The sequence below is a fragment of the Cibotium barometz genome, chromosome 48 (assembly GCF_041138505.1).
Source record: "Cibotium barometz isolate CiBa-2024 chromosome 48, ASM4113850v1, whole genome shotgun sequence".
NCBI lineage: Eukaryota > Viridiplantae > Streptophyta > Polypodiopsida > Cyatheales > Cibotiaceae > Cibotium > Cibotium barometz.
In genome coordinates, this window is record NC_141093.1 from 11114893 (window position 1) to 11130177 (window position 15285).

The 15285-nt window shown below is 42.8% G+C and overlaps 1 protein-coding gene across 1 annotated transcript in view; it reads left to right on the top strand.

The window, feature by feature from the left end:
• The window catches only part of NIAP (Major facilitator superfamily protein), a 94150-nt gene extending 80247 nt beyond the window's left edge, over positions 1-13903 (top strand). Inside the window, exons 5-6 of the mRNA XM_086785414.1 lie at positions 12934-13136; positions 13213-13903. Of these exons, the coding sequence (XP_086641540.1) occupies positions 12934-13136; positions 13213-13446 (437 nt within the window). The 3' untranslated portion in view covers positions 13447-13903. The remainder of the gene's footprint in view (positions 1-12933; positions 13137-13212) is intronic.
• The last annotated feature ends 1382 nt before the right edge of the window (positions 13904-15285 follow it).

The following is a 15285-nucleotide window of genomic DNA, read 5'->3' on the forward strand; positions in this document are numbered from 1 at the left end:
GATGTTCACTAAAGTGGCAGATTGCATTTGTCTTCCCATCTCGTGTTCGTGATCGTGCATACCCAAAGTTAACAAAGTTTTGTCATTCGACGGAGGAGCTCCACGCAGAGTACGGGCTTAGTCTTGAGGGCAAGCTGTCCAAGGATTTGATCGATGACGACCTCCTTGAAGAACAATGGTTGTCAGTTTTTCAAGACTCGCTACCAAAAGAAGATGAAGATATACATTAACATGGTCAGGTCAGAACTAGTTGATGAGTGCCGACTCCTCTACCAAAAGGTTTATCACGCAGCCCCTTCTAATGGTGAGCTGACACCAAAGTTTGCACGGGGCTTTGCCTATGAGAAATGTGGAGCAGCTTCAGCTGACCCAACTAAGCACCGCATTGCGTGGGCAAAATTTGGCGGAAACATATGGGAGAACTGCAAAACGCAGAAAGGAGGGCTTCAATGAAAGCTAAACAAATTTGGAGCTTACTATGGGCCATGCGGAGAACCGTCACTCTTGGATGGTGCAACATCTGTACATACAATGTCGACAACAATGACAATGCCGTGCAATGGGACTGACAACCTCCTCTACATGGAGTTGGTAGAGGGATTGGCAAAAAAAGTCAATGCCAGGGCAGATGCAGAGAAAGAAAATCTTGCTGTGAACGACAAAAGAAGAGGGACATGTGCACTGAAGGATTGTTTTTTGTGTACAACGGACTACACAGCGAGCTCGAGCAACTGAGCGCACAATTGGCAGAAATGAAGGGAATGGTAAACCCTGATGAAGCAGAGGTGCTGAAGATGGAGGCCGAAATAAGTGCGGTTCGTAGACTGCTTTCAGAGTTGGTGTGAATGAAGATGTAGTGCAGCTAAAGAAGGACATGCAGTCATCGCAGGCAAGCACTGAAGATGTTGTCAACAAGTGCCTGAAGTGCTTTGTAGAGCTTCACAAGCACTTTTCAAAGTGCTTGGTGGTTTCCTAGGCCTAATGTTTATATTGCAAGCACTTTAAAATACTTTAAAGTAGTGAAGTTCTTTAAAGTACTTTTAAGGACTTTACTACTTTAAAGTACTTTAAAGTAGTTCAAAGTACGTAGTTCAAAGTAGGGTTGTTTCCGTATGGCGTACGACGGCTTATCGTACGGAATACCGTCCGGTACAATACCGTATGTACTCGTACGGATTTTTTCAAGAAATTATTTTTTCCCTTTTTTTTTTGGGAGGTAATGGTCTTTTTTTTGCTTATCTATGGTTGTTTGAGCTTCCTCTGTACTATGATGCTTCCCTCCTTTCTAAAATACTCCATATTTGGACTTAGAAATACCCAAGTTTATAAGTATTTTTTTGAAACATCGTATTTTATCCTACGATAAGAAAAAAATTTATATTGTACCATATTTTCTCGTACGGTATCATATCATACGAACCGTACAGTATCGTACCTGACAACTATGCTTTAAAGTAGTTTAAAGTACTTCACCACTTTAAAGTACTTTAAAGTGGTAAAGTCCTTTAAAGTACGTTGAAGTAGTAAAGTCCTTTAAAGCACTTTCTAGTCGTGAAGTACTTTAAAGTACTCTAAAGCGGTAAAGTCCTTTAAAGTACTTTGAAGTACTTTGAGGTAGTAAAGTCCTTTAAAGCACTTTCTGCTACTCTCAAGTACTTTCTGGTACTTTAAAGGCCTCCAAGTGTTTTCTAGTATGGCAAGTACTTTCAAAAGTACTTTTTGGCACTCCAAATGCTTTCTGTTATTGGCAGCACTTTCAAAAGTGCTCTCTAGTACTTTTTGAGCACTTTCTAAGCACTACTCAGTACTTTTCAAGTACTCCAAGTACTCCAAGTGCATTTTGGTAATGTACATGCACTTTTCAAGCACTCTTCAAGTGTTTTTTAATATTCATCAAGTCATAAGTTGTGTTATGTCGTAAATGATATCCCACTTACATTGCTCTCTTCCCTAATCTGTGTAACTTCGGTTGGTGTTTGGTATGACAGGAAAAGCATGATCTTGTAGAATTTGAAGTTGAGGAATTGTCAAACCATAGTGCATTTGTTGGAACGGCAATTCAGTTCATACAACGTGAGGGGAGGGCTCTCTTGGTATCCTCACCCGCTGCGAAAATCGCATCTGGTTACAAGTTTGTCTGCATTACTGGTGATTGTGCTGCATGTGGGGAATCCTTGTCAAGTGACCAAAAGGCAGGACTTTTAATTCTGGCCTGTAGACACAAGTACCACCCTTTTTGCTTTTCGGTATTATGTATGACAAAACCGACGTGCGCTCACATCAAGTGTAGAGAGGAAATTCCTGAAATTGCGAAGTGCTGGGCTGCTGGGCGTCCGTATGTGGTAGCTGAGGGTGAGTTTTTTATTGCTAGTCTTTGCCTCTACGAAGTTACAATGAATTGGTATGTCATGTGACTTATGTGCACACGTCCTTTGACTTGTGCCACATGCACAAATGCAAATGAAAATCCTCATGAGGAATCGAAAACCACATCTGAGTTTATCCATGAACTACTAAGTGGAGATGAGATACTCAAAGTGGATGAAGAGGTTGACAAGACTGTAGAAGTGGGTCACGCCGCTAACAATGCAGAACAACAGCATGAAGGTATGTACTGAACACCTCAGTGGCATTGATGTAGAATGATAACATGCTGAAAAATTGATTGTGTTGTCATGTCAGAAAATGTCCCTGGACATGTGGAAACTACAAGCGTAGCCATAGTCACAAGGGACGGGGGACGGTGACGGGGGACGAGGGACGGGGACGGGACGGGGGATGGCCATAACTAGGGAACGGGGACGGGGGAGGGAATGGCACTCAAAAAATACTTTAAAAAAAAAAAAAATCTACTCTACACTTATTCTACTTTGGAAGTACATCAAAATGAGCACAAATTTACACTAAAATGGTAAGCTTTTGAGTCATATTAACAAAATACGCCAATCAAAGAGTGAAGGCGTTCACGGTTGATTGTATTAATAATTAAGTAGATACAAAATGAGTCATGACTCAAGAGTCAGGACTAAGCCTTAAGGAGGCAGAATACATGGACGGACTCAAATGAGTCAATGACAAAAAAGTGCTAAAGGCTAGAGGCTAGCCGCTAGAGGCTAGAGCTAAGTAGTAAGGCCCATGAATCATGATCCATGAATGATCATCCACGTGAAGTGCTCGCCTCATGGTCATGGGTAGCTTGTGCCAAAGAAGCATCAAGCTCATCCTCAGTCTCATCCTCACTGGCATGCTGCTCCTGCACCTCATCCTCTTGTTGCTCTTCTTGTTGACTCATCTCCCACTCGGTGAAGGAATCTACCTTCTTGGTCACACTCTTGCAAAGCATTCGCAAGTTCGCGTGCTGACGAAGACAAGGTCATTGGCACGCTCTACCCCGAGTTGATTCCTCTTCCTAGAGGCAATGTGGCTGTAGGTACTCCAAAATTGCTCCAAGCAAGAGGAGCTGATGGCCTGGTTAAGTATGCGGATGGCAAGCTGCTGCAGCTCCGGTCAATCCGAACCAAAGTCCTCCCACCATAGAGCAACACCAACTTTGGAGCGGTCAACCTGTGCATCATGACAGCCATAGGAGCCATGAAATGACCTGTATATCGAAAGTTGGTCCCTGATCTTGCGCCTAACCGATGCATCATGCACAAGACGATCCAAGATGATCCTCCATCGCTCACCTCCCGGTCGCTCTCCTGCTTGTTGCCTTGGAATTCTGGGTCCACCACATAAGCTGCTGCATGCAATGGAGAGTAGTAGGAATTCCATCTTCCTAGACACAAGGCATGGATCTCCTCATATCTGTCTTCGTCAGGCACGAAGTCTTTCAACTTCTCTATCATGCGATCCATGGCCTCGTAGACCTTGCCTATGCATGGTTGCATAGCGTCTACAATCCTCAATAGGTGGACAATGGGCCTCACCATAGCATCTGTGGTCTTCACATGCTCCCACCAAGAGGCGTCATCCACCCGTAGCCTACACTCTTGGCGAGTGTTTGTACGGGACTCTTGCATGGCGACGAAGTTGGAAGCTAGAAGAAGTTTGAAAGTTGTGTGTGCTTGTAGCCTTGTAGAGACTTGTTCTTATATAGATAGGCAAGCCTCAAGGGCAAGAGAGAGAGAGAGGGCCAAGCCTCAAGGCTCAAGGGCCAAGGCCAAGCCATAAACGGCCAAGCCAACAGCCAGAAGCTGTCTTGCATGTGTGTGTGTGTGTGTGTGTGTGTGTGTGTGTGTGTGTGTGTGTGTGTGTGAGAGAGAGAGAGAGAGAGAGAGAGAGAGAGAGAGAAAGAAAGAAAGATTTTCTTAACGTCTTCCAAAAGACCGAACTCGGCCTATGAGACAAATCGGTGTACCTGTATGGGGTATCCTCTGTCATCCCAACAAAATGAAAAAGTACTGAACTAAAAGCTGAATCTGGGTGTGCAATAAGTACAATGAGTGGAGGAGGGGATGGAGCTCTACTACTAGGAGAATGCAAAGCTATATGCATGGAGTATACAATCATGATATGCAACCTAGCTAGCTCCATCCTGTACCATACTGGGGGTATAAAATGGTATACATCAATGAAGGGGGTGTCCACAGCTCTCTGAAGAACATGCCTGGGTCTGCTCTGAAGCGAGCCAATCGCTCCGCACCCTCTCTGTGAAACTGAGCTTTGATCTCTGTCATCTCTCTCTGGTATAGGCATGGTGTCCAAAACCTCTGTCTCCTGCGGGCTCTGAGTGTCTCTCCTCTCTGGAGAGTAATTCCTTGCCGTGTAGGGACTGGAAGTGGGATGGATCTCTGAAAAAATGTAGTAATCTGTGTCTGTCGTCCCCCCTCTGGAGCTGACTGAGCGTGTAATGATGTCTCTCTGTGACGCTGTATGTCTAGAATGAATCTCCCTAGTATGCGTTGGTCTGCTGCCTCAAAGATCTGGCGTAGGGAATGTGGCTCTCTGAATAAAATGGGATATCTCTCTCTGATGGCTGTATATGCTCTGCATCTGCATACATAATGCTCCTCACTCTCCACCTCCTCTCTGCACGATCTGCATACCCTCTCCTCTTGGGGGATCCGTGCTGCTCTGCCAATCTCGATCTCCAATCGATGTGATGAAACTCGAAGCTGACCAATAGCCACTCGGGAGCCGTGTGGTAAAAAGCCCTCCATGTATCTAGGCCTCTCTATAAATCCATCATCAGTGACACTCATGAAGTGATCTCTGTAGTATAGCAGCTTCGGTGGAAGAGGCTGTGTAGGTGATATTATCCATGTCTCTCGTGTATAGAGTTGCCATAGGTCCTGTCTCAATACTCACTATGAGAGAGACGGATATGTGGTGCATCCTTGTCATACTAATGGTGGTAGATGATCCATGTCTAGGCCATGCTGAGAGAAAGAAAGAAAGAAAGAAAGATATATTAATGTCTACGAGAGGCCAAAGTCGGCCTATGAGACAAAAACTGAGAGAGAGAGAGAGAGAGAGAGAGAGAGAGAGAGAGAGAGAGAGAGAGAGAAATGAAATGATATATTAATGTCTCTAAGAGGCCATAATGTCCTATGAGACCAAAACTGAGAATACATCTGAAGTTGGTGTCTCATCAAAGAGAACAACTAAATGGGACTAAAAAGTACAATAAATTGATTGTCTTACAGTTATAAGAACAAAATTGTAAGACTCTGAGATGATACTGAGTAGAAAATACTGGAAAATGTATATCAGGTAGATCCATGTATGCTGATCAATTGAAGTGTTGCCCTCTCCTTAGATCAAATATCTCCACCATGGGGCTGTCTAGAATGGAGAGGTCGTAGAGGCAAGGTAGGCGCCTCCGATGCCGAGCAATAATGGCTCTGATCTGGCGATGGTGAGGATGCCGTGGTCGGGATCCTAGTGGGCGTGGCCGACGAGCACGACATAAGATGACTGCTCTATTATCGGTGACTCCCTGGGAGCGTGGTCGGTGCCTTGATGGCCCAATGGAGAAGGTATCAGGAGGTGTGTGGGTTGGGTGGCTGGTGTTGGCGCCGAAGAAATCTGTCAGGGTCCTCTGTCTAGGTACATCCTGGCTCGGTCTCCGGTCTGGCCAAGAGGGTCTCTCTGTGTCTCCTGAGCTCAAGTAGGAACAATCCCAGGCATCTCTGATCCTCAAACTCCATGACCCTGTGTAACGGCCCAAAACCCTTTCGGAAGAGGCAGTGATATCTCCCTCGGATCTCATAATAGACTGGACATCGGCAAATGTAGTGCTCCTCGGTGGATCTGTCCATGTGCTAGGTGTACATCCATGTTCGCCGGGCGGGTGATAAAATCATTTGGTGAGAGGTGTAGAAAATGGCTCTTGTAATGAGCCATTTTCGTGCCTAAGGGCTCAAGGGGGCTAGTCCATGTCCTCTGTGTGTCCACTCTGATGATATCCATCCTGATCACGCGGTTTTGCTCTAAGCGGGTGAGATCCAAAAATGGGCAATCCAGACTATACTAAAAGGGTGGCAGTGCCTCTATCCGCAAACCATGTAGGTCAAACCATGATCTCATCTGAGCGTACCAGCAATGAGTATCTCCATCCTCTGCCAACTATATGGATGAGGTCAATGCCAATCGGGAGTACCTCTGCTGAGGGAGCTTCCATAGCCGCTATAAAAAGGTAACTGCCTGGAGTAGAGAGAGAGAGAGGGAGAGAGAGAGGGAGCTTCCATAGCCACTGTAAAAAGGTAACTGCCTGGAGTAGAGAGAGAGAGAGAGAGAGGGAGGGAGGGAGAGTGAAAGATGGTCGTTACCAAGGAGGTCGTGGGCACGTAGTTGCAATTATGTATTATGTTTTTTATTTTCTTTATTTCCACTGTTTCTTTCCAAATTCACTACGTGAAAAGGAATGTCCAAGACACTCCTTTTTGGTACCACCAATACATGCTTGGACCCTGCTGCAAATGGTGGAACAATCATGCTTTCAGATGTATTATATGTACCAGATATCAAGAAGAACGTGTTATCTGTCTCTGCCATTACTAAGGTTGGCTTAGTGGTTGAGTTTGAGGATGACAAATGTATTGTTCATGATCACAGTGATGGCAAGACAATTGTTACTTCTTGTACTTTGTCTCATGGTCTTTATAGACTAGATGCATATGAAAGACAAAGACATGCTGCATGTACAGTTTTTGCCACAAAGACAATGGGTGATACTAAGCTGTGGTATGCACGCTTTGGTCACTTGAACTTTGGCAGTTTGTTGCGTTTAAACATAACATGGTGTCTGAGCTGCCACATCTTGAAGCTCCCATCAAATATATTTGTGAGGATTATATTCTTGTGGGCATCATTTCGCAGATAGTTAGAGCTGTCCAAAAATTGCACCTTATACACAATGATGTATATGGTCCTATGAGGACACCATCTATTGGGGGCTATCTCTATTTTGTCACATTCATTGATGATTATTCCAAGTATACCTGGGTATATTAATTCAAACAAAAATCAAAGACTTATGTGCTTTAGACACTTTGTTGCTATGGTTTAAAATGCTTCTGCATGTAAGATTGGTACCTTGCGTACTGATCGAGGAAGAGAGTATATGTCTAAGGAGTTTCTTGCATACATGGCTGATAATGGGATAAAACACCAATGTATGGTGCCCTACACACCTCAGTAAAACGGTGTAATTTAATGTAAAAAAGATCTCTCATAGAGATGGCACGTTGTATGGTCAAAAGTCAAGAGTTACCTCATAGTTTCTGGCTAGAAGCAAGCGTGTGTGCAACACATGTTTTAAACAGGTGTCCTACAAAGGCTTTGCATTCAATTACGCCTTTTGAAGCTTGGAATGGCAGAAAGCCCTTTGTGGCTCATTTACACATTTTTGGTTGACTTGCTTATGCACTTGTGTCTGAGCAACTTTGCAACAAGCTTGATGATAGGCTGTTAAATGTATTTTTGTGGGATACAACTCGGAAAGTAAGGATTATCGTCTCTATCATCCTGCTACCAAGCGGACTGTTGTATTTGTGGAAGATGTAATTTATCCCTTGCTTTCATGTAAAAAACAGCCAAATGTATGTTCACAGGACATATTCAACACTCTCCTTCTATTGTTCAATCCAGGACACATTGATATGGAGCATATGGGTAATCCAAGGAATGCTGAAAATCAGTCCACACAGGTTATAAATCAGTATGTTTTTCAGTCCACAAATCAACCTATCCATGAGGCAAATGTGGATGATGCGGCTGATGAGGAAAGAAGCGAAATTGTGGAGTCTAAAAGTATGTCAAAATGGCTGGTGCAAATACTACGTGATAGCAAATTGGCCACTTCTTTGCCTAGCAAGACACGTGCAGGCTCTCATTATGCATATCTTGTTAACACAAGTTATGCTCTTATTGGTTTGCCAATTTATGTGATGAAGAGGAATCTCTCCTTTGATAAAGCAAAGGAATCTAAAAATTAGATGAGTGCTATGCAATCTGAGTATGATTCAATACTAAAAAATAATACATGGAATTTGGTAGACTTGCCTCTTTGTAAGAAAGCCTCTTTGTAAGAAGGCCATTGGTACGAAATGAATTTACAAGCTCAAACATAAAGTGGATGGCAATGTTGAGCGATACAAATCTAGGCTTGTTGCAAAGGGTTATGCACAAGAGAAAGGCATTGACTATGGTGAAACCTTTGCACCCACATGTCGTACGACTACCATGCAGACTATCATTGCATTTGCAACACATAAAGGTTGGAATGAATGTCAGTTGAATATCAAAACTGCTTTCTTGAATGGAGATTTGCATGAGGAGGTCTATATATCTCAGCCTCGTGGTTTTGTTCAGAAAAGTCAGGAATCAAAAGTCTGCAGATTGAAGAAAGCTTTATATAGTCTTAAGCAGGCTCCCAGAGCATGGTATGAAAAGATACATGCATACCTGGTTGCAGAGGGTTTTTTCAACAGCCCAACTGACAGTACCCTCCTCTCTAGTACCCTCCTCTCTATATTAAGGGAACTAAGGATGTTTTATTAGTCATCGTATTATACGTTGATAACATGCTGCTCATTGGTCCTAATGATAATCATATTTCAGCTTTCATAGTTGATTTAGAGAAGTCTTTTGAGATGTCAGATCTTGGACAGTTGCACTATTACTTGGGCATTGAGTTTTGGCAACGTAATGATGGAATTGTTATGCTGCAAAGGAAATACATAGTTACATTGTTGAAGAGATTCAACCTTGAAGATTGTAAACCTGTGGCTACACCTATGGAGCCAGGTTTATGACTAAGTCTTGAAGATGCATGTGACTCTTTTGATGCTAGCTTATATCAAGAAGCTTTTGGATGCCTTATCTTTTTGTGTAACACCCGGCTTAACGTTCAGTATGTGGTCTCAATATTGAGTAGATTTATGCATAGCCCAAGCACAAAGCATTGGCAGTCTGTCAAACAGGTGCTCCGCTACCTAAAGGACACTAAGCACTTTGGGTTATTTTATCCCAAGGGGGGTAAATCATAGTTGCATGCATTTACGGACTCAGACTAGGTTGGATGTTATAACACACGAGTGTCCACCACGAGTGGTTTTTGCTTTCGCCTTGGTGATTCATGTATATCATGGCTCAACAAGAAGCAACCCACTATGGCCACTTCTAACTGTGAAGCCGAGTACTTAGTAGCGTTTACAGCTACAGTTGAGTGTGTTTGGCTCAGGCGCCTTATTGTTGATTTGGGTATTGGCAAGACCTTAGCCACTATCATCTTCAGTGACAGTCAAAGCGCTATGGCAGTTGTGAGAAATCCAGTTTTTCATGCTCGCACAATCGCACAAAGCGCATTGAGATGCACTATCATTATGTCAAGGAGAGATGCTCTGCAGGGGAAATCAGCTTGTCTTATGTGCCAACACATGACAACCTGGCAGATTTATTCACGATGACTCTTCTACGAGAGAAGTTGGAAGCTTTTCGCAAAGCTTTAAACTTACTTCCCTATGGAGACTAGTGTGGGCTCCCTATCACAATTCAAAGAGCCTGGCACATCTCTGTACTTCTAGTGCCAGCTCACCCCTTGTTCACATCATCACTCCTAGAGGGGATTTGTAGCCATATTTGGTAGTGATGTGTGTCAACACACTAGGACTAGCAGGGGCACTTTTTTTCTCTTTAGGAGGTTTTTAGTATACACCCATCTTGGGGTATACTTATCTTTTTTGTATAGCACACATTCATTATCTATCTATCATCTCATTGTGTGCTCCCTTGAGCCTCTCCACTGTGTCTATGTGCGCATATTCTTGAACCCTATTTCCAACAGAAGCGCTCGACTCCTTAGAAATAGAGATATAGTAGAAGTATTAAAAAGTGGGATCTATACTCTATAGAAGATGCCACATGGAAAGATCTAGATAGTTAAATTTCAGAATTTTTTTCTTTTAAGTTTTGAGGACAGAGCCCTTTTGAGGGAGAAGTGGATGTAAGGCTCCGATTTTGGATTTGAAATAGAATTTTAGGAACTTTACATTTTTGGAGTTTAGAATGTATTTATGAGTCTAGGATCATATTTTTGGAGTTTAGAATGTACTTGCGAATCTAGGATCTTATATGACATTTTTTTGAAACGATAAGAATTTACTTTTAGTACCCAAGGGAAAACTTGGCTATTTTGTGGGATAATTTAGAGTAAGAATTAGAAGGTGGTCTATATGAGAAAGTTGTAGATATTTGGAGTAGAAACTTCTTGTAGAGCTGACCCTGAGCTGATTCATTTGTTCATGTGCCCAAATCTGCTCTCCAAACTGGTACACAAGTCATTTACAGCTCATTATTTGCCTAGGTTTTCGTGCCACAGTTTTGCAGATGATTTTTGCGGCTAAAGATGAATGTTTTTGGCCTATAGACCTGAAGAGCAAAAATGTGCTGAATTCAGGAAACTATAGAAGTTGCATTGAGAGAATTTTTCCAAATCCTCACTGTTTGGGAGGTACAAGTTCCTGAACAAGGTTATTTTTGAACAGGGTTGTTTTCCTAGTGTGAGAGAATTTTTCCAAATCCTCACTGTTTGGGAGGTACAAGTTCCTGAACAAGGTTATTTTTGAACAGGGTTGTTTTCCTAGTGTGAAAAAACACATGTAGATTTTATGTGAGCTTCTCCTTTAGTCCCTCCAAAGTGGGGTGGTGGATTCTCATGCACGAGCGCCTGGCTAATATTGTACGTGTACACTCTTTTCGAAAAAGAGAATCAAAGGCGGCCGTTTTTGGCAAAATTTGAGTTCACTCATGTAGATTATTGGGATTGAGCTCTCTTGGGATTTCTTAATCGTAGATTACAGTGTGGTTAGCAAAATTTTAAGAGATATCTATGAATTTATGTAATTTGATCAAACCTCTGTGGAGGGGAGACTTATACGAGTGCGAGTGCGAACGAGAGCGAAAGCTCGGGGGTGGTCGGGAGGTTCAAGCTCTGCCATGAAGTGCGGTTTCCATCAAATTGTACTGGTCTCCTAATCAAAGATTCATGGCGATTCTTTGCTAAATGGTGTAATTCTACTATTTTGAGTTATGGTTTACAAATCTTTAATTTTTTGCTTTTTTTTTTTGAATTCAAGTTATTTGACGATGATGATGAGAATGAGGAGGCATCGTTGGATGTGAGAACTGTACAACACAGTTCTGCAATTTTTGGAATTTCTATGTTGAGGTCATGGGTTAATGGGGGTGCCTCACATGGATTGGCTGTGGGCTTTGTAAATAATAGCCAGGGGCTAATTATAGCTAAACAACTTTTAAATAAAGCAAAGGCCAATAATAGCAAGGTTGTTGTTGTATAAGTAACCTTGGGGACACTTATTAGTCATAAGAAGGTATCCACGCAATAGTAGAGAGTTACGAGGAGGCATGTAGGACCTTAGGCCAGAGAGCTGCAAAGCGGATAGTTCGGCTTGGTGGTATGGGACGCCAGGTTGGGGTTATCAGGGGATGGCTCGAGGCATTAAATCTACGGCTGGGTAGTGAGTCGCTAGCCATAATTCTTCGCAGATACGCGATGTGTACGACATCAGGTCTATGAAACCCCTGATCTACCCCTAGTCCTTCAGTTGATCCTTGGGTAGGTCTATTGGAGATGTTACTCAGGCCCTTGTTGATGCCCCTTTTATCTCCGTGGAAGAAAGGCCGTGTTGCCCTTGGTTGTAATTGAGGTCCATGCTTGAAGGCGGTCAGGCACATGGTGAATATGGGGCTAGTAAAAGTGATTTCCAAGGACACATAGGATGAGGTAATGTCAACAGTGTCCCCTGTGTGAAATGATGCATGAACATCATTGGATGGGAGGTGTTAAAAAACATGACCTTCGTCTTGCATATAGGAGGATTGGGACCAGTGTGTCTGTAACTTGTTAGGACCATGTCCTCCAAAACACCTGTGGTTAGCAAATCCAAGAAACATAAAGAGCTTAGTATCTAGCTCACTGTCCAACCATAAAGCCCATCAGGCTAACCCTTGAGCAAGAAGTTAGAAGCATCTAGAGACGTGGTTCCACGTTGCGCACAACTGTGATGACCCATCTTCATGCACGTGTGGTTTTTCTAATAAGGGATTAAGCATGTTGCGATGAAACCTCAAGAACCTCAAAACTCTCATTTGGACTATGAATGTAAATGGAAACGAGTAAAGAAGAAGTGGCACACATGTTGTGTGAAGCTAGGAGACTTGAGACCTGGCAGCATAAAGTGAAGGTGTAGGGTGCAAGCAAGGGGCAGCAGTGTGGTCAGCACAGCTTGCAGACTGTAGCTCAGGAGGTGGATGGAAAAGAGGGAGGGAGGCTTGGCACCAATAGAAAGATTCTTTTTCTTTTTCTTTTTTGCAAGCTTAATAGTAGGATATTGGAAACAATAGAGCATGTTTGCAGGCTTTTTATCTGGATACTTCACATTTTCATGTTTTCTCTCTTGGTCCCAGAGCTCCCTGGGCTTCTTGTATCTGCAGTTATAGTCGATCGCTTTGGAAGGAAGAATTCCATGTCTGCATTATTTCTACTCTGTGGGGCTTTTCTTCTGCCACTTGTTCAGCCTCTAACTGGGGCCATGACAACCTTTCTTCTGTTTTTGGCACGTGCATGCATAACGGGGACCTTTACAATTGTTTTCATCTATGCACCAGAGGTATGCAACATCTTGACTGCTATGTAACCCATTTTAAAAATAGTGTGGGCATCAAGGCTGAACTACCTCTCTGCAGGTCTACCCAACCCAGCTGAGAGCAACAGGTCTTGGTATTGCAAATTCTTTTGCTCGAATTGGAGGCATCCTATGCCCGTTGGTTGCCGTGGAGCTTGTAAAGAGCTGCCAGTTGTCACTAGCTGTCGCTCTGTTTGTTGCTGTGCCAGTTCTAGGAGCAGTGGCTGTCATCTTCCTACCTATTGAGACAAAAGGGAGACTCCTAACAGACACCATACAAGAGACAAATTTGTGAACAGCAGTCATGCATAATCATGACACATGCTTGGCTGAGGGAAGGTCTTGAACAGCAGTCATGCTTGGCTGAGGGAAGGTCTTGTACATGTATAAAGCTATTGCCCTAAGCATTTGATATGCCCGAATGTGTCAAAGCAATGACATTGGTTTTTCTGTACTACATGCCCATCAGCGATTCTGGCGGATTGAGACTAGCAATTCATCTGAGAAACAAACGACCAATAATGGCAACGTAAGGTGTGGTAAAGATTCTTAGGCTGCCTTTTGATGCCATGAAATAGTCGAAAATGGGCTTTGTATATTCTTCTACACTCCAATGATGCCAATGCCTCATGCCTTTTAAATTTTAATCACTACAATATCAAATGGACACTAAGATGCGTTAGGATTCATGTTTTTAATTGTTTAAAGGTTTTTTGATGCAAATGTCCTATGATGTGTCTACCCCTTGAAAAGTTGGAATTGCTAAAGAAATGTCAAAATGGCAATAAAAATAGCTAAGTCATTTTAACTTGAGAGGTTCAAGTGGACTTTTGAGTTGCACTGATCGCCGGACGGGTACTTCCCGTATTGAAAAGACAGGCATATTCTGTCATAGAATCAAAGAGATGTTCGAGTGATGTATCCTCCAAGGTGGCCAACCACCATAGGAGTAATCTCCCTTTCTGGCATTCTTTTCCTGCTGTAGCCTCCTTTGGTGACCAACCATGCTTTTCCTGCTGCATAGTGGGTTCTCTTGGGATCAAGAGGATGCTTCTATTTTTCTTCTTGACTGGAGGTTTACAAGAAATGCGTACTAGTAGATGTAGTAGTTCAACACATCTGGCCCTCCTACTTGATGACTCTACCAAAAGGCCAGAACAAACAATGATAGCGCCCTTGAATCCTATAACATGTTGAACAATGCAGTAAAGCATGTTTCTCTCATCCTCTTGTGATGAGATGAGAAGGTACCCCCAAATGCCATGATCGTCCATTATGCTGGATGCTTGTTACAAGGGAACCCCATGGCCCATCATGTGTATATACATGTCATGATCGTCCATTATGCTTGATGTTTGTTACAAGGGACCCATCATGTGAATATGTCATGTCATGTCCTTCATGCTATTATCAAACACTCTCTCTCTCTCTCTCTCTCTCTCTCTCTCTCCCCCACACACACACACACACACATTTCACTTGTCATGTGAGTTTGAAAGAGACTTTTAATGTTATATTATTCCCGTCCTTGCCTCTCTGTCTACCCAATTGTCAAGGTGGACCTAGGACCGTGTGCTTGTGTTTGGTTCTACTTTGGTCCGTTACCTTGTAGTCCAATGGTACTATTTTGTTAATTTACCTAATAGCTCACTTTAACAAGTCTAAGGGGACCTACTGTTTACATGGCTGGGTTGTTTGGTAAGACTCATAGAAATAACTCCCTTCACGTTGGCTCCCTCTTTCTTGCATCAATGACATATATGTGACCTTGGTAAAAATGAACGCTCCAAATTATTGTGTTAACTAACATCATTAACATAAATATCCTATTACCTAAGAGAAGACAAAAAAATCTGACTAAACTCACATGCATAGCAGATTCATTTCCTTAAATTTGATGGGTGCCTATTGAGACCATTTTTTGGGTGAAGGTTCATATCACATGCCTTGTGCACATGTAAAATGTTTGCACAAAAACCATGTTCTTTTGATTCCTCAAAGCCAACTAACCTTTTCTTCCAATAGTTCTCTGGAATCCCTTTTTGCCAAACTTATGCCTATTGCAGTGCACGTGAACACCAAAGTGTCTTTTCTAAACATCTCCACAAGCCAATGTTACTGTGCATAGAAACAT